This window comes from Schistocerca americana, chromosome 2 (assembly GCF_021461395.2).
Source record: "Schistocerca americana isolate TAMUIC-IGC-003095 chromosome 2, iqSchAmer2.1, whole genome shotgun sequence".
In the NCBI taxonomy this organism is placed as follows: domain Eukaryota; kingdom Metazoa; phylum Arthropoda; class Insecta; order Orthoptera; family Acrididae; genus Schistocerca; species Schistocerca americana.
The window spans coordinates 525588836-525609622 of record NC_060120.1 but is presented as its reverse complement, the minus strand read 5'-3'; the positions used below and the strand labels follow the sequence as shown (position 1 = coordinate 525609622).

The window sequence follows — 20787 nt, the reverse complement described above, 5'->3', positions numbered from 1 at the left end:
TTTTTTTACATTTATAAGGTGGTTGTACACGGAAAATACTCGTGCAATAACGATCGGGTTGTAACTGTCTAAATTCCATCGTGAAGCACTTATTGTGCAACAGTTTTATACACAGGAGAGTATATGTGAGTATTTTCTTATGATACAAGAATGTAATGTGGTCTAAGTGCTTTACTCAGTTGCTTAATGCACTCTGCTGAAGATTCGATATAGCAAACAGCTTACAGTAGACGAGATAAGCTTCACAGTAGCGAAGATTAAAAAGTTCTCATTCGGAATAAGATATGCATTTTAAAGTCTACTGGAAACTTTTTTTTTCTTTCCGCTATACAACCATCTTTCAATACATGGATATAGCATTTCACACGGATCAATAGATGAGAAATAATGTAAAATGGAGTTAAGAAAAATATGCTTATCGTGAATGAAAGATAATAAATTCTACCGATACTTACCAGCAACAAGCAACAAAGCAGCCTTCATTGTACTCGACAAAAACTACTACCGCTCTCTGCGTTATATTTCCATATATATATGTTTAGACACCCAATGGCATCATCGAATGTTATCGTTAAGTTCCCTCCTGATTTTCCGTTCCGTGTACTGTGGTTGCAGCAACTAGCAGCAGATTGACTTTCCTTGTACTTGAAAGGATCTGTGATCGTTCGCTGTGTCATACGTATTATCAGCATTACAAATACAGCATTCAGTAAAACTGGTTACCATACTGGGTCGTTTAATTTGCTTTTTTCTTCCCTTCCTTTTTTTTGCGTTGTGTGTTACTGTAGTAGAGGCGAGGGAACGAAAAGACAGGTGTCCAGGGAAATTAAGTGCCAAGGCTCACCACCACAATGGAGTTGATATTTTCACACACGTCTTAGGGGCAGTACTTGTCAAATCCGCAATTAGAAGACAAATTTCTACAGAAGCGATTTTCTAGAAATTGCTGATAATACTTATTAACATTAGTACAACTCAATTTAGGCACATGCTGGAAAGGAATATTTTTTTTCTCAATAAAGCAGCGTTTGTAATTTTTCGAGATGTACACCTTTAAGTCCTGTATAATACATTAAATATATTTGAAATATCTGGTTAATTCTTAAGTTACAGATTGTTATGCCAAGTTATACATATACTTATGCAGGAGATTAAATGTGGGAGCACTATATCCTATGGGCACGTAAAATTCCCCTCCTTAAAAAATCATTTTGCGTGTAAAGAAGAACCAACTGACGCCTTCTGTAGACACTGGCCGTCATACGAAAGACTAGATGAGCATTATTTGTTAGGATTGAGTCTAGATACACAATTCATAACGGAAATGGCAAATATGTGGTACAGCTCTAGAGAAAGGGCGCGTAGCGTCTCTTAGGAAAGACATCCTATATAAAGTACTGACGGTTTCCGAATACTGCGTTGGTCGTGCACCTTAGTAAGTAGTAATTTAACACAAGACAATGTTGTGGCTTGGAAAATGCATTTAAAATGCAGAAAAAGACTGGAGCACATAAAAAGTGGATAAGAAATAAGGAAATAATTTAAAGATCAAATACGCAGCCGGCTAGAAGCGAAAATGTGTAAATTGTCTCGAATTACAACCTTGTCCCTCACCCTTCTGTTAGAGGGAATGTCACACAAGGAACGACTTACAGAGAAAGAGTCGATGCTTCACATATCACTAACAGCTCCACGTAGGTACACATACGTACTTAACATGAGAAATGTTTAATTGCTTTGGGTTTTAGCATAAATGACATATTAGTTATATATGTAGTACATTCTTCCAAGTGGAAGTTAATTATGTCACATTCTCCTTAGAAGAAGAAGTGAAATAAATTGTTTTTAAATGCCTTGAACCTCGAATTTTGCAAAAACAGACGTAATGTCTGGTGGAATACCGCAATCACTTTTTAAACTTATAATCCGTCTTGATTGCAAAAATGTAATTCAAGTTGCTGGTCTCTGTTCCTCTAGAACCATCTTCAGATATGCAAATTTCGGTTACAGGAGTAGCCCGTCCGCACACAGCAACCTTCACATGCTGCCTCCTGTAAGCGAAATTTGCAGATCTGAAGATGGTTCTAGAGGAACAGAAACAAGCCACGTTAATAAACACTTTTGCAGGAAGTAATATAGACTTGAACCTCATGCACAGAGACGTTATGGGCCATAGAGAGCTAATACCACTATTAATTTCAGTTGCACTGCACTTCCCCAAAGGTGTTGCAACAAGACGAATATCCGTTCGCTCTTCCTATAAATAGAGAAGAACTATGAATAACGATTAACATCGCTTCACAGCTTTCAGATCTTGCAAACAGCAAATTCCGATGTCACTGTATCGTTTCACATATTCTGCTACCATTTACTTTCCTACTGCTTCTTTCGAATACTTATATACTTACTATCTTTTAATCAGTTGTCTGAGGAAGACATATGGAGAGATTTTCTATATTTTTTGAGTGACTTCACGATGAAATAACACCCGATCGTAGAAAAACCAGTGGTCAGAATAATTTATATGCAGAACGATGTGTTCTACCACAAGTGGCATTTTAATACAGAGAAATAAAGTAACATGATGTAATTAAATGGTAAATAGGTATTTGGAAGAATATTAACACGTAATTGAATGACGTCAGTGTAACACGCATTTTCAGTAAACAGTGCAAAAATACTCTGCCTAAAGTAATCATGGCAGAGACGACATTCTGTTAAGTTTTACTGAAGACAAATCTTCATAATGAACGGTACAGCCTTTCTCACTTCGAGTAGAGAGATATCATATCTCATTCGACTTTGTGAGAATTTCGTTTGTGGCTTAAAGAGTATGTCAGAATGGTTCCTTTCAAAAAAACGACGCCACTGATTTCCCACCATATCAATATCTTAGCTTGTGTCCCATTTCTCAAGAAATAGTTATCTTCCCACATTACGTGGCTTCTTACGCACAAAAATATACTTCGATATCGATTTTTATTCCTCTGCCGCTTTCTTTCTAATGGTCAACAATCACGATTGTATGCAACGGCCATGGACCAAAATAAATGTTGATTTTTGAGCTCCTACATATTTTTCAACCATCGGCTGATTCGTGGCGGTGATATAAACATATATATTTATTTCATGACTAACAATGTAGCAACTAGTATCATAAAGCTGACTTCGGTTAGGAGTAAGCCTGTTACAAAAACGAGGGATACAAAAAACCCGAAATAATGTATGTAAATAATAATTTATGAAGATAGCCGCTTGAACTCTGATCCGCCGCCATTTCGGGCTCTTCCCCTAGCTGTAAATTCTGGTGTGATCTCGAGGACTCTGGACAGTCTGTCGCACCTCACTATCGATTCTCATCAGGAACTACCTCGTACTCTGTAATAAATAAGCGGACAGATGTGACAACAAAGATGAACTCTGAGGTCTTATCATTTACTGTTGATACAGCAAATGTCAAACACTTTTTTCCTACAGAGCACATGCACTTCTGTTCCTGCAGCCCCTGCTGAACATAATCAGGAAGTCACGAATGTAGACTTCCTTGGAGTACATCCCCATTAACAGTATAATTTCCATTTTGTTGATGAGCTTTTAATTTCTTCATCCTCTCCTGCTTTGTAAACAATGTTATGGGCTACTTTCGTATTTTTTACTAACAAGGAATAGCTTTGACAACAAACTGTTGGAACCGCACAGAACCACTTTTAAAATAACACCCGATCGTAGAAAAACCAGTGGTCAGAATAATTTATATGCAGAACGATGTGTTCTACCACAAGCGGCATTTTAATACAGAGAAATAAAGTAACATGATGTAATTAAATGGTAAATAGGTATATGGAAGAATATTAACACGTAATTGAATGACGTCAGTGTAACACGCATTTTCAGTCAACAGTGCAAAAATACTCTGCCTAAAGTAATCATATAGCTCAAAACACATATATCCCACACACCTGATAGTGCTTATACCAATCCTCATTCTGCAGATGCGGGAGTTTTTAAAATAATGTGGACGAGAACAAAGTCAGCACCTCACTAAACCCATGTTTCTATACTCAAAATCACTCTCGTATTCAATCAGTCCAGTAACAAAATGATATTTCTGATTGTGTGCACAAGCAATACAGCCTGAAATGAATATCCACGTCTTGCACCTCTCATATACGACTGTGGATATCAAAATAAATTTTATCAAAATGTAGCACACAAAGATGTGGCTATGATATACAGAACGTTCCTACCTACGCCGGTATATGACTAACTACAGAGTTTTTCAACAAATTTGAAAGAGTCACCAATTTCAAGTTAAATGAGAACTAATATTGCTTTGCAACAACCTACGTGAAGGAATTAACGTTTATCTATATACAGCGAGAGTGTTTTTTCATAATTTTACTAGACTTCTCTCGGTTTATTCCTCACAATTAAATTTAGAGATGAAAATTCCTTTTGGAATACTTGAAAATAATTACAACAAAAATCCAAAGACATACACCCTTCTGTTATGGAGACACAGAAGCAAAAAGTCATGGTTAAAGCTACCGAAAACGAGAACTACAAAAGCACTAACTCAGAAAGTAGAGATATATGAAATTCACCTACGATGTGCATCCTTAGGTTTCAGTAAACTGCTGTGAGACACTAGTATTAATCTTCAGTACTTAACAAATAATTTCGACTGTGAAGATGCGAACGGACAGTCGAACAACACATCAGCTGAGTGTTATGAATACTTTGTTTTAAATATTAAATACAAAATAAACAATCAAAGACTGTTAATAATTCCTCCATACAGTATCAAAGTATCTCATAGTAAACCTGAAACAATGCAGTATCAGAAACAGAACTATATTATTTCACTAATACTTGAATGCAGGGGAAGCAAACTCAAGCAAATACATTGTATATATTTTAATGCATTCTCAGCAGTTGTTACCACTGAGTTAGCGGCACATGCGCAAATGGTAGTTAAATCACCTTATATTAATTTTACTCACATTGGCCACACAGCGTGGAGGAGAATATAACTGGAGCACAACGACTCAAACAATGCCTTTACAGTACATGTGTACACCAGAGTCTCAATTTTGGCACCACATCTTGAAATTACTTCCGAGATAATAGCATTGCTTGATGGCAAGAAGTCATAACCTGAGACAGAATGATCATCACACCATATCTGAAATTAGCGACTCTACAACACTGATAAGGTAGACAGTTTTTACCCAGCTTATTCGTTTATCTAACTTCAGATATCAGTACACATACAACATGATGACATATAGTAAGAGACCACCCGGTACCTACCGTCTAAGGCCAAGTAAAGGAAAATTATCTGCATTGACAGTGCACACATCGAGACGCGAAATTCCTGCTTGTTGTCGCTGTACAGAGTCACTCCCACGCTTCTACCGCTATACTGGCATAGCTGCAGCGTCACTTCAGTGGCAGAGATTACTTCAGCATCGATACACACCGTATCCATATAATTATAGTGACGAACACATTGCATACACCGCATTCCGACTCCGGCCCCACCCCTCTTCCCGCTATTCGGCAAACTGCCTAAGGAATTCAAATATTAACTCCGAAAACACAGTTTTATCAGCCAAGTGCGCCCTGATTTCCTTCCTCATTGTAACCTTCTGCCTACTGACGGTAACTAGTGTCACAAATTCTTAAAGTTAAAAACTCTCGTGGAATTTAGGCAACAATAGTGCGGTTATTTTTTCCGAAGCTTTTATGGCTGTTTTGAAACCATGAACAAATGTCATGTCCAGAATTCTTTAATAATTGGTCCACCGCCACTCATTACGCCATACAGTTCTTCTCCTTTGTTCCTTCCAAACGCCGGAATATTATTTGAGGCAACAAATCTTAATGGACCATAAATTAACGAATCGGTAATCCAGAAGGAAACTGATGGGTTAGGACTGATGACTCTTGTGGTGTACATTAATTAAAGCCAGAGTCACCCAAGAAAGCGACAGATTCCATCCAGAATCCAAAAGTAACTAACAGTTGTCCATGTACTTCTGCTACTGACTTCTTTGGTTGAGGAATTATCAGTTAATAATAATACACATTTTCAACCAATTTCCGAAAATAATCAATGAGTACAACATTTGATGTGGTGAATAATCAGGATTTAAAATATTTAGATCAGATATATGTACATTAAAATAGGTACGTTAAATAAACTTTTATTCACTGGTAATTCCGTGACTAATTTAATTTCTGATCCGTGAAGAGAATACAGAATTACCGAATTAGAACATCAAAGTATTATTTGCCGAAGGCGAAGTCAGTTAATATACTAGGACGTCATTATACGAGGGGCGTTCAGAAAGTCAGCTCCGATCTGTCGCGAAATGGAAACGACTATGAAAATCCGATAAAGCTTTGCACAGATGTGTTGGGTAGTGTCTCTAGTATAACCCCAGTTAGCATCACGTCGCTCTTCTCATTTCTGAGCTCGCAGTGAGTGCGTAAAGATGTCTAGAAAATAGTGTCTGCCGCCAAGTACGAGGGCCTGGTGAGAAATTTCGCCTGAAGCTATGCAGCTAACATTACATAACTGTCGTGCTGTTTCTTCTTCAAGACAATTCTCAGCCGCATTCTGCAGGGGCAATGAAGGTGCTCCTGCATCGTTTTCAAATGGAAATGTGAGATTACCCACAATACAGTCCGCAATTGTCTCCCCCTGAGTTTCATCTCTGGTCACATGAACCGCTGTCTTTGAAGACAACATTTTGACACAGACAACGAGGTGTAGGCCAGCGTGGAGAATTGGCGGAAAGCACTGGCGGCTGCCTTCTATGATGAGGCTATTGAAAAGTTGGTACAACGCTATGACAAAAGTCTAAGTCAGAACGGCGACTACGTAGAGAAGTAGCTGAAAGGTGTAGCTAATTGTTAGAAGTAAAACATTTTTGATGTTCACTGTGGTTTCAATTTGGCAATCAATCGGAGCTTACTTTCTGAACAGGCCTCGTATTTTGTACATCACAAGGCAATTCCAAGCATTTTCCACAGCCATTCTTCACTTCGTGCTTCCAGAAATGTAACTATCATAAATCATCTCTCATTTTCACATGTCAAATCAGATATGAAAATCTATATCACTGGCATCGCCAGCGACAGGACGTTAAACTCTGAACTTACTTCCTTCAGTCGTTAAGGCCACAATAACGCGCATTTCATGTAAAATGATCTTCAACATTTCGTAAAGAACCAGTGGCCATTTCTGGATATTTATCTGGTCATTTATAATCAACTTAACTGACACTCCAGTAATGGGAATTGGCCACTAGGGATCTTAGTGAAGAATTAGGCGTCTGCACTTGCAGCAGTGAAACCTGAAGTACTGGCCTCAGTTTTGCAGTTTGAGGATAATTACTTTAATATTACATTAATATTACGTTTTTGCACTAGGCCGTTAGAAAAATCAAGCACTACCATGGACATACAAGAGGCAGGTCACCCACCGATAGGAACTGAAGAGGACGATAGATACTGCTCCAGAGAAAAAAGTTAGGAAGCTTGATCTGTCTGAATGATCTCCAGTAGTAGTTCACCAGGAGAGCTTAAATAGCGTTATTAATGAAAACAAAAACAGAAGATAGGCAGAATGGGTTACTTAACCGTCTGCCTAATTATATTTGGTACTGGTTGTTTAGATACAGATGTCTGATTCACGAAACATCGATTTTACCTGTTTCGTCTTCTGAAATGTCATTTTATACACTCTCAAAAAATGAAGATTCAGATCAATGAGGTTATATTTGGGAGATATGTTCGTTACTCCAAATGCATTCTTCTGTTCGAAGCTGAAGAAGTGTGTCTCAGCATTCGATGTGAATTTCTTACAATCAAGGTCTTAATCAGACAAGCCATCTACATATTTTAATTAAGTGATTCCACCTACTGTTTCGACAACATTTAAGTTTTGAAAAAAAGATAACTTTCACTTGTAGAGTACCAATCCTCTCATTCTGAACAGAATTGAAGACTGTTGTTTACTAAAGACTCTGAGGTATTCGAATTTCAGTCACTAGTATGTGTGTGTGTGTGTGTGTGTGTGTGTGTGTGTGCATGTGTGTGTGATTGTGTATAAATACAGCAAAAATATCTTATCGCAGAAAATCTATGTAAAAAACACCATGGAAATAGCAAATAATGACAAATTATTAATAAACGATAAGTTATTGTCAATAAAAAATCTTTTTGTAATGCAAGAAGTATTGTTTAAAAATGTAATCAGCAACAAAGGATTGCATATAATATATCAGAAGATGTAATTTTTTATAGTAAATTTTAGTTAATTTTTAATATCATTTAGTTAATTTGTAATATCATTTCCAAACCCTGTTACTTTAGAATCATAGTTCACAATAATTTGTTTACGACAATACTGAACTTCTCCCCAACGATGTCCAGACCTCAAATGAAGAAACCGACATGGTAGATCAAATGAAACTATATGGTTCCATGCAGCTTTTTAAGTGTCAAACATATATTGAGAGACTGATGTGAAAAATGAGAATCTTACCATGGCAAAGATTCTATCCAATGTCTAATGCTCACTAGCCAGATGCGGTAATTACGACGACACCCTGAGCAGAGTCTCTCTGCTCAGCTGCTTGGATTGCCACAGCTTAACTCACTCCTCGCTCCAATTAACCTTTCACTCCTGATACCACTACGTATCCCCTTGCCTTTCTATAACATTAGTTACAACTTTCAAATTTGTTCCTTCTAGTTTTGCGTGTACTTGTACCAAGCCTGGGATTCGAACCTTCATCTCCCTCTCGTTTCAGCACCCTGGCAGAACGGCTTTGCACAGTTGCTAAGACTACCCTAGCTTGGCCCCTTCCTTAGTCCGAATTTCCATTGATGCCCCATGCATCTTGATTTACCCATTAAACTGATTCGTTCGATGTTGACACACTCTTCCAGTACATTAGAGGAGTTGAGGTTATTTGGATTCTGTTTTACGTACTTCACATGAGTAACTCGATTTTGTTTTAATTAATTTCATCTGTAGTGATAATTCTGAAGAAATAGTTTGCACAACTATGTGTGGAAAATTTGTTGTTGCCATTTGCCGCCAGTCAAATGGTTTGTTTGTTCCAGTCATGCCATTCTTGATGGAAACTTCCGTCAATTTGTAATAGTTGGGTATTATGCATGCCATTCATTGGTTTGGGCAGTATATGTGCCATGTACAGTTTAAAGTGGATCTTATGGATTAGGCACCATGCCAATATCTCTTTGATAGTTGCAAATATCTCAGCACTGTCTTCACCTAAAATAAGGTTTTAATTTAAGAATTAAATAACTCACTGTAATACCAGTGTAGAAGCTAATCCATAAGACAATTTCCGTACATTTAATATCAAGGGTATCGATGTACTCATTTACATTAATATACTGTATGTCAGGCAACAATTATTATTTATATCGAAATGCCAGTTCATAATTAATGTGCTTAGGTAATTTCCTGAATATAGGTTTCAGTAATCTCTATGTTCTTTTTTCATTTTAATGATGTTAACAAGGATGTAAGCGGCTGCGACATGGCAGAGGTCTGTGTACAAACTGATGGAAATTTATAAAGCCCTAGCATAAAGGAACCATAGGTCAGTCTTCATAGTCATGCAAAAATACTTAGAAAACGCACAACATCAGCTGCCAATGCCGTTGTTCGCACGCCAGACAATGTGTGGGAAAATAATATTGTTTAATCTTATTATTTTCAAATATTATTAACTATATGATCTGAATTCTCATCCTCACATGTGGGAATATTATTATTATTTATATTGGCGACTGCGTGTTAGGACTTTGTTACATGTATTGTACAATCTGTCCTCTTTTCCATGACAATCAACAACAACCAGAGAAACAATTACCAACCATTGTTTTGAAAACAATCAAAAATTTTCGGATATGACTTGGCCGAAACTGAATTTTTGGATCCAGTTTCCAGATTACGGTAAGACACAGCATATGCGCATTTGCATTCAGTTTACAGTGTGCATAATCAATCTCTAGATTAAACGTTAAATTCATTCAGATTCATTTCATTTTATTTAGTTTTCTGAGAATTCGCGAGTGCATCGGACTTACGACAATAGTTATTAGCTTAAACGATAGCTTCTTTTCAATATACAAAATGGTTGTATTCAAGTTCATTTCACATAACATGGTGATAAGCCACTAAGTTTAAATTTTGTGTATGTGGATTTGGTTTCATTTATTCATACCAAGGGGAACAGTGACTTTACTATAAGGATTACACACACATTTTACACACTTCCGAATTTAATTACTTTCTTTTCGCATTTTTCATTACGGTCAACACCAGAAAATAACAACATGGCACACACATCAACACGACATGTGCGACAACACCATCAATAACCAACGTTAATACATTGTGTAAGTAGGCTGTTTAGGTTTTCTTATTGGTAACTCCACGTAGCGCTCTGTATGAAAATCACTGGCTGTGCTGTGTGCAGTCTGTGGCTAGTTTGCATTGTTGTCTGCCATTCTAGTGTTGGGCAGCTGGATGTGAACAGCGCGTAGCGTTGCGCAGTTGTAGGTGCGTCGCCAGCAGTGGTGGATGTGGGGAGAGAAATGGCGAAATTTTGAGAGCGGATGGTCTGAACGTGTGCCTATCAGAAACAGTACATTAGTTAGAATGGATGTCATGAACTGCTATATATATTATGACTTTTGAATACTTTTAAGGTAAAAACGTTGTTTGTTCTCTATCAAAATCTTTCATTTGCTAACTATGCTTATCAGTAGTTAGTGCCTTCAGTAGTTTGAATCTTTTATTTAGCTAGCAGTATTGGCGCTCGCTGTATTGCAGTAGTTTGAGTAACGAAGATTTTTGTGAGGTAAGTGATTTCTGAAACGTATTGGTTAATTAAGTGAGGGCATTCTCTTGTAGGGATTATTGAAAGTCAGATTGCGTTGCGCTAAAAAATATTGGGTGTCAGTTTAAGCACAGTCATGTATAATTTTTCTAAGGGGATGTTTCATATGCCGACCCTTAGCCGAGGATACCTCACTGGAATCTTCTGATTTTTTCTTGTAGTTTGTGTAATTAGTGTAGCTTTTGTTTATTGTTAGTGTTTAATTGTAGAGAGAATCTCTATTTTAGTTGCAGTCTTTCATTGTTTTACAGTAAAACAGTTGTGGCATGGATGTAGATTTGCACCAAGTATTTCGCAGCTGAGCTTGCAATTAACTAGATATTATTTTCAGTGCTATGTTAATGTGTTCTCTTATTTTTCCTCCTCAAATTGTCCTTTTCTGTGTTATCGTGTGAAATATTGTGACGATAATGGCGTGTGAAAAACGTAACACTAGGCTCCAAAGTAAACTGAGAAATAGTAGTGACAACGAGCGTAGCTACACCACTGTGTAATGAATTAACAGACATTCGAAATAGTGATTTGGTAATTGAGCGTATGGAAATGGAGCAGGCGGCAAATAATGGTGTATTCAGTGAAACAAGTATTGAACAGGGAAGCATTATCGGTCGATCGTTCGGCAACAGCTCGCCTGAGGAATCCGAAATGACTGAACACAATATTGCAAATACTGTAGACTCAGGTTTTGGGTCCTCACCGTTTTCTCAAATGAGTCAAGACACATTTTCTGCTCGTCAAAATGTGAATGTTGCCGGTGAAAATGCACTGCCAAAAAGCATAGAGAAACAGATTCCAGACACTAATGCATTATTATTGCAATTAATGCAACAAATGGACCAAAATCAGAGACAAACACAGCAAAAGCTTTAAAAGTTAAACACAATGGAACAAAATCAGAGACAAACACAGCAAAAGCTTCAAAAGTAAGACACAATGGAAGAAAATCTTACGAAGTTAGACACCGTACTTGAACAAACACGTGAAGATTTAACTACTGAGTTACATAACATTGAATCGAAATGTCAAAAAGTCTGGAATGACGTAAAACACAAATTTTTGAGTATTTTCAACCTATTTTTTCGCTGCATGAAAATGCATTACAGAATAACGAAGCAGCCATGAAAGAACTGCAAACTACTGATCATGAAAATCATGAGATTTTGCAAGCTAAAATTGACTCAGTTGCATCTACCGATTCGGTTACGCAACTTGCAAAAACTCAGGAAAACGTAAAGTACACAGTAGATACCCTGAAAATTGGTTCAGAAAGGCAAATGGAGGAAATTAGTTCATTATCAGAGAAAGTAGTTGAACTTTCGGATCAGCTAAATAATTTATCTACGAAGGTAGATGATAATGTGAATGACACAAAACTGGCAGTCTTTAGTCACACAGAAGAGAGGGAACAAATTAGGAAATTCAAACATAATCAAAATCAAATTAATACGCAACACCAAAGAGAAATCCGGGAAGTACAAGATCAACTGACACAGGTAATACAAAAATTACGTATTTCAGAGGACACTCGCGCTCCAATACGGGAATAGGGACATAGAAATACGGAACAGCCACAAAATAATAACACGGGGTACTTCGGAAATTATGAAAGAAATTGGCAAGGTACACCGAATTTTGAGATGGAACCACCGGAACGAAGTAACAATGATCGATATGCGACTCGCCAACATGATGATTTTGACTATAAGCTGTTTATTACTACACATAAATTAAAAACATTTAAGAATTCCGGCAACGACATTCATCCACAAGTGTGGCATCATCAATTCTATCATTGTTTTCCTCCCAACTGGTCATTAGAGCACCGATTAGAATTTATGTGTGGCTGTTTAGAGAATGAACCAGCTGTAACAATGCGATTGGTCATTCACGATTGCCACAGTGAAGGAGAATTTTATCATGCCTCCCTCTCAGCATATTGGTCTCAAGCTACACAAGACCAAGTAAAACATAGCATCATAATCATGAAACATTTCGAACAATCTGAATTTTCCAGTCTTGTGAAATATTTTGAAGACATGTTGCACAAGAATCAGTACCTGTCAAACCTATACAGCCCCTCAGAATTCATCCGCATTTGCTTAATGAAATTACCTGAACATTTACGACATATAATTTTGGCAGGACGTTGCAAAGACGACATTGAAGCTTTTCAGGGACTCTTACAAGAATTAGAAATTGACCCTGACAATCGCAGAACGCGAAAACAGGAACACAACATTTACAGGTCACATCAGTCGCAATTCCGTGATGAAAGAAATAATAACTGGACATGACGAGGCTATTCCCACAACACAAATCGTGACCAAAACAGACACCACCAGTATGACTATCGTTGGCAGAGGAGTAATAATTACAGGGAATTATCACCTCTCTGCAGTAGAGACTATCACAGAGACAATCAGAGAAACTGACAATATGGGAACCAAAATAATTATTATCAAGGGAGACAGAATAACTTTAGACGCAACAGTCCAGCGCACAATTACGATTCAGGGAGAAATTCTCCACCACGTGACTAACAGAAAAGATACTATGGAATCTACCAACTTGACGACAGACAATATAATCGTAACGACAGACCTGAATTGCATCAGAACTGGCGGGTTTTAAACAGGGCAGGGCCCTCTCTACAAGGTGAATTTGTAGAAGTTAGGTCTCCAAATCCCAATAACGACGCATGCCATCAAAGAGACAATAGGCAATGACTCATACCACTGGCAGCCACAAAACGTACTTATGAAACTGACGAAGATGCTGCCGTAGCTAGTAATTATGGAAAAATGTAAGACATTAGGGACATCTTACTCCAGGGACATGACGTAAAACATAACAACATTGCATATCCTGTGATTCACATTACAGTAAATGACGTAAAATTTACGGCAGTACTAGACTCTGGCAGTCCCATTTCAGTAATTAGTGAAACAGCCTTTAGCAAATGCAACAAATCGAACGATTGCCCCACACTTCCGTTACGTAAGATTAAATTACAAGATGGAATCTTTCGAAAAAGTGTAGATGTACGCCAAAAATCCAACTTAGAATTCTTTTGTCTAAGCCATAGCTTCTCTATGAACTTTCTTATAGTTCCATTATTGTCGACAGACATTATATTGGGAGTAGCCTTTTTGAATGAATACAAAGCAATCTTAAACTCTAACGGTGCTGAAATAAGTTTAGAGAAGGAAGGTAGGTCACCTTGACGTAATGCACTGTAAGCACCCAACTGTGCGACAGTCGTCTGGAAAAAAGCCATTAGTGTGTGCCTTTCAGAGGCACAGGTGGAGAAAAATGAGGCCATTAACCTCGCTATTGACATTCCTTTGTACAAAGCATCACAAATATGACACGCCATTACTTGGAAACATATGATTACTCGTACTTTGTGCTACTTACTGAAATGCTTATGAATTGATGGGAAATATTCGTACATCTCCACACCTGCTTTTGACAAGTGTCTTTCTACGAGAATTGAGAGAATATCTACTAACTTATGAAATCCCTCATGACTACTGAATGATATTTTTATGCTTTACTTTGTACATAGTTGCTTATTTTATTTGATATCTGCTTTACTTTGTGCATAGTTGCTTATTTTATTTGATATCTATTTTCCAGGTGTGTTGCATCATTGGTTTTATAAAATAAAATTAAATGCATTTGCTAATGTGAACACTTTCTGTCAACAGATCTGTTAGATTATAATTTTATGATCCACATTAAAAAAAAAAAGAAAAGGAGCACTTGGAAAGAAAAGAACAATAAGAAGGGACTAGTAACAGTAACTGCATACATAAGTTTCTTTTCAAGTACTTGGTAATTTTTATGGTAGAGTACATTGTGGTGCACCACTTTAGTGACATAGACATTAAAATGTGAATAGACATTTTCCTTATCTGCATTGTTGTCTTTAGTGTACTATTTTTTCTGCTTGAGCTTTGTCATGTTCAGATATTAGTTATTGCATTTGCTGCTGCTGTTTTCCAGGCATAGTGCTACTAAATTTCACTTTGTATTACTCTGTTAAGCCAGTTTTATACTACTGATTTATTTTTCTTGTTGCTGCTCATTGCCTCATATTAGTTGTATTTGCTTTGCTAATTTCTATAATTCCGCTTGCTTTGCCAATTTGCATTTTTTTTTTGTCATTGCTGTTTGTATTAATTTTTTTGTGCTGCTGCATTGCCTCGTCCCTTAGTTTATGCATCTGAGCTCAGTAGATTTAAGTTAGCTTAAGAGGGGGTAGACTACATAAGAGAATTAGTTGCGATGAATTGGAAGAAATGCATTGAGAAGTTATATGAAAAAAGTACAGAAAGCAGGTATAGATAGGACCTTTTGGAATTAATGAAAATACTGCAGTAAAACAAACCCTGTCCTTTCCTTGTGTTATCCCACTATGTGTATGTGTACCGTTGGGTATTTGTGTTCTTCCGGTCTTGATGTGTTTATCTGATGAGAGTTTCGTTGTAGAATTTTTCTGATAATATGTTATTTACTTTGTAAAGATGTTGAGACATTATTTATTCTGTTCTGTTTTGTTGCTCATTTGTGAAGCTGATGTTTCAAAAGTTATTCTGATCTTTATGTATGTACTTATGTCATAATTCTTGTAACACTGAAGTGCATTTTTATTTCTGTTCTTTTGTAAAGCCTGTTTTACTACAAATGTTATCTGTAGTATTAAGTTTTAGTGATGTTTTCTGTATCTTTGGAATTGTATTCTCATGTTATAAAATCGTATTGGACACCAGTTCAGCAAATGAAGTAACTTGTAAGCATTCGTTTCAGTGCACACGTTTCTGTTGGTCATAGTATATGGACAATATGTGAAAAGTAGGGACTGTTAGTGTTTGCACGTCTGTTGATAATTCAGCAAGGGACTGGTTAACAGCACTGCTGGTTCTAAGGACAATTCCAAAAACTTTGTGAGTTCACAAGTGGTGGTTTATGGACTTGCTATATTGTCTGCAAGACTTCTAAGGACAATTCCAAAAACTTTTGTGCGTGCACTAGTTGTGGTTTATGGACGTGCTATGTTCTCCGCAAGACTCCTCGATAATGATTGTGCACCTGCACAGTCGCAATAGATGGCTGCTGGCTGTCTCTACAATGACTATGGTGGGTCTGCCTCTTTGATGGCCCATCAATACCATTATCTCTACAAGGGCTACAGTGGATCTGGATCTTTGATGGCCCACCAATACCATTATTTCTACAAAGACTGCAGTGGTCTGCACCTCTGGTGGCCCACCAATGCCGTAATCTCTACCAGGACTACAGTGGGTCTACTCTGTGATGACCTACCTACCAATATTCTTCAAAACTTCGACTGACTCTGCGGTGGGTTTGCTCTGTTGTGACCCATTACCTGTCTGCATGTCAAGAGTCAGCTCTTTCTTTCCGTTGGAAGCACAACACTATATCTTCAAGACTGCACGGAAATCCACTACTTCCGTATGCATTCTCTTTTACTGCTCAGACTTTGAGAAAAAAAAAAACACTGCAATTTTAATGTGATGAATGATCAAGACTGTCTCTATGGACTGTGAGAAAATTTTAGCTTTTGACCAAAATTGCATCAATAACTGTGTGCATTTGATATCTTTGTTATTGTAATTATGAAAAAAATTCATCAAATCATTATTGGCCACTACCCAAAACAATTTGTAAAATTTTTTGTGGGGAGCATGGGGGCTATGTAAGTAGGCTGTTTAGGTTTTCTTATTGGTAACACCACGTAACACTCTGTGTGAAAATCACTGGCTGTGCTGTGTGCAGTCTGTGGCTAGTTTGCATTGTTGTCTGCCATTGTAGTGTTGGGCAGTTGGTTGTGAACAGTGTGTAGCGTTGCGCAGTTGGAGGTGAGCCGCCACCAGTGGTGGATGTGGGGAGATAAATGGCGCAATTTTGAGAGCGGATGGTCGGGACGTCCGTCTATCAGAGACAGTAAATTTGTAAGAATGGATGTCATGAACTGCTGTATATATTATGACTTTTGAACACTTTTAAGGTAAATACATTGTTTGTTCTCTATCAAAATCTTTCATTTGCTAATTATGTCTATCAGTAGTTAGTGCCTTCAGTAGTTTGAATCTTTTATTTAGCTGGCAGTACTTGTGCTCGCTGTATGGCAGTAGTTTGAGTAACGAAGATGTTTGTGAGGTAAGTGATTTGTGAAACGTATTGGTTAATTTAGTCAGGGCCATTCTCTTGTAGGGATTTTTGAAAGTCAAATTTCGTCACGTATAATTTTTCTAAGGGGACGTTTCAATTGCTGTAAACGTGCGACTTGTAAGAAGCTAATCCATCGTATTGTGCTTTAAAAAAAAATCTTTATGGTCTAATGAATGAATGGAGGAATGACCTGTACATTCAGTAACATCTAAAATCTCTGTCGAAAGTATGTAGGTTTATATAAATATTCCCAAGCGATTAATGCTATGGAAAGAATAAGTAAATGAACTGTAAATTTACTAGTTTCCTAACTGTATACCACAAATATGAAGTATAATAAAATAAAAAATGCTCCAGCTGCAACAGAATCATAGGGCAAACACTAGTCTCTAAGGCAGAGATGTTAAGAACCCAGAGACGTCTTTGGACAAGGCAGTTACAAAAAAATCAAGCATTACCAAGGACAAACATGTGACAGGTCACCCACCGATAGGAGCTGAAGAGAATTGAGAGTTACTGCTTGCACGGAAAAAGGGAAGGAAACTTGATCTGACCAGAGAGCTGTAACAGCAGTTTAAAAGGATTAAATAGTGTTATTAATGAAAAACTAAAGATAACCAGACTGGATTACGTAGCTGTTTCATTAACCGTTTCCTATACTGGTACACATACAAAAATTTTATGTAATAATTAAAGAAAAAATGATTTCACAACAAATACGTATTTACAGGAAATATCCCTTGTGTGCACCTGGCAATATCCGATGTTTGATGAGGAACTGATCACTCTTCATTATGAGTAGACAGATGTCTGACTCGTGCAATCCTCGGTTACACATGTTTCGTCTTCAGAAATGCCAATTAAAACATTCTCAAAGAAGTATGAAGATTCAGAGTAATGTGGTTACATTGGGAGATATGCTCGTTACTCCAAAATTCGTATATCTCTTAGGAGCTGGAGAAGTGTGTCTAAGCGAATTTCTAACAATAAAGTTCTTTACGAAACGAGCCGACATCCTATTTTCATTAAGTGATTACACCTACTGGATCAAACACATTAAATTTTTGACAAAAGATTACTTTCTCTCGTAGCACACCAATCCTCTAACACAAAAGCAGGGTGCAATACTGTTGTTAATTGAATACTGTGAGGTATTTAAATTTCATCCACTACAATCATATCTCATGAGAAAATGATCGAATATGTGTGCATGTGTGTGTGCGTGTGTGTGTGTGTGTGTGTGTGTGTGTGTGTGAGTGTGTGTGTGTGAAAATACAGCAAACAAATCTGATCTCAGAAAATCTAAGTAAAAAACGCTATGGAAGTAGCAAATAATTACAAATTTTTATTAAACAATAAGTTCTTGCAAATAAAAAAACTCATATGGGTACTGCAAGAAGTATTGTACAAAAGTGTAATAAACAACAAAGGATTGTATATGATATATCAGAAGAAGTAATTTTTTATGATAAATTATTAGTCAGTTTGTTATATTGTAGTTACTACTCCCAAACCCTGTTAATTCAGAATAATAGATTATAACGTTTTGTTTATGGCAATACTGAACTTCTCCCCACGATGCCCAGACCTCAAATGAAGACGTCTACATATAGATCATATGAAGATATGTGGTTCCAGGCAAGTTTATAAGTTTCAAACCTATATTGGTACACCGAAGTGAAAAATGAGAATCTCTTGCAAGGCCAAGAGCAGAAAGCAGGATTCCTGCTCAATAGGTAGATGCGCTTACTACGACGAACCCCTGTGCACAGAGGCTTTGTACAGCTCCATGCATTACCGTAGCATGCGTCACACTACAGTCCACGTTCCGTTTCACGTCTCGTCCCACTTGATATCCCCCTTGCTCTGCCATAACATTGTTCCTTATACTTTTCTGCGCATTTTTGTACCAAAGACGGCATTCTGACCTGCGTCTCCTGCTGGCTGCAACACCCTGGCAGAACGGCTTTGCTCAACTGCAGGGACTACCCTAGCATCCCCCTGCCTCAATCCAGATTTCCACTGATGCCACAGTCCTCTTCATATTCCCCCTAAACTGATTCGTTCAACATTGAGGTACTCTTCCAGAATGTCAGAGGGACGTAAGGTTACTTGGACTCTGTTTTGTGTACGTTGGATAAATGAATCGATTCGATTTAATATCATCTGTAGTGATTATTCTTAAAAAAACTGATTGCACACCTGTGTAAGGAAAATTTGTTGTTGCCATATGCCTGGCTGCAAATGCTTTGTTTGTCGCAGTCATGGCGGCTGTGGATGTTATGTCCCGACTCAACAGCGATTTGACGCCGGCGCAGACATGATATTGAAGATGGAATGACATGTAACAAAAGTGTAATGTGGATGGCGATTGTCATGAATCCTGAAAACCCGGACCCACAACATAGCATACAACTTACAGCTATGGTGACTGTAGCATGTAGAGCCTGGTGGGTGGTACTCAGGTACCTCTCCTAACGGATTAAAGTCACTAGCTTGAAGTCTCTCGATATGGCCGTCTTCACGACGTCTTCTGTCAATCTCGGGTGTAAGCAATAGCATCAGTAGTTTACAGTGGCTGCGTTCCATCACAGCCAGCTGGCAGATGTCTTGCAAACAGTCTTCACTCAGGCAGCGGGAGCACATAATGAGTTGCAGAAATAGTTTACGCTGTAACTGGCAAGACTGGCATGCTGTCAGAATCAGATTCATTCAGTATGACCAGACAATGAGACTGGGGCTTCTCAAATGGAAGGTATTTAAGCTAGACCTAAGGTAATCATGGCAGACGATGTGGTTATCTGCCATCACTAACTGGAGATGCCAGTAGTCTGTCCTCGCCGAGGTGTCTGAGTTATTGTCGGTTTCCGCTCCATTCGCTCTCCCCACGAATGCTAAGATGCCATCAACCACTAAACTGAGATGTTACATGTTACTACTCAATTCTGAATGGCACACACATTTACCTATTGTCAACAGCAATTTTTATTTCTGGCGACATGAAAGATTCGATGTGTGTAATCAATCTTCGTTAGTCATGTTTTCGATAAGTTGATAAATGTGTTAATTATCAATTGGATTTCTTTTTTATTGTGTGTGGTTGCGAGTGTGCCAGTATGTGCCAGTTGTGCGAATTTTTAAGTCACTGAAAATTAGTTTTACAGCTTGAAGTGCATTGTCCACAAAATATTTACCGGTGTTTCATGGAATGTGTTTTTCTTTCAAAGTACATTATAAAATTAGAATAAATTGTTTCAATCGTTGCAGTACATAGAACTTTATTGTTCTATGGTGTTAGAAGTATTTCTACATGCCAAATATGCAATGTTGCTATAAATCATTCAGAGTTCTATTTGAGAGCAGTCTTTTTCGATGTCTGATTGCACACCACCGAGAACTATTCCATAGTAGCACTGTCGCTGGCTCCAGAAGCCAGGAATCACGTTGGTTGACTTAATTTCTGTTAAAAATTTGAAATGAAAGAGACATTCTGCTCAGCTTACTACCCGACAGCAACATCCTGCCTTCCATTCACCAAACACATTACAAGTCACATAGTAAGTTGACAGACCCGCTGTCACTGGAGAATACAAAAAAGTATCGAGATGGATATATTAACCGTAGGAGGTAGAGACCT

The 20787-nt window shown here is 37.7% G+C and overlaps 1 protein-coding gene across 2 annotated transcripts in view; it reads right to left on the bottom strand.

Moving 5' to 3' along the window:
• Window positions 1–516, bottom strand: part of LOC124596322 — a 35904-nt gene extending 35388 nt beyond the window's left edge. For both annotated transcript variants that reach the window (XM_047135424.1, XM_047135423.1), the window contains exon 1: window positions 456–516. In XM_047135424.1, coding sequence (XP_046991380.1) covers window positions 456–483 — 28 coding nt within the window. In that variant the 5' untranslated portion in view covers window positions 484–516. The remainder of the gene's footprint in view (window positions 1–455) is intronic.
• Between the last annotated feature and the right edge of the window lie 20271 nt (window positions 517–20787).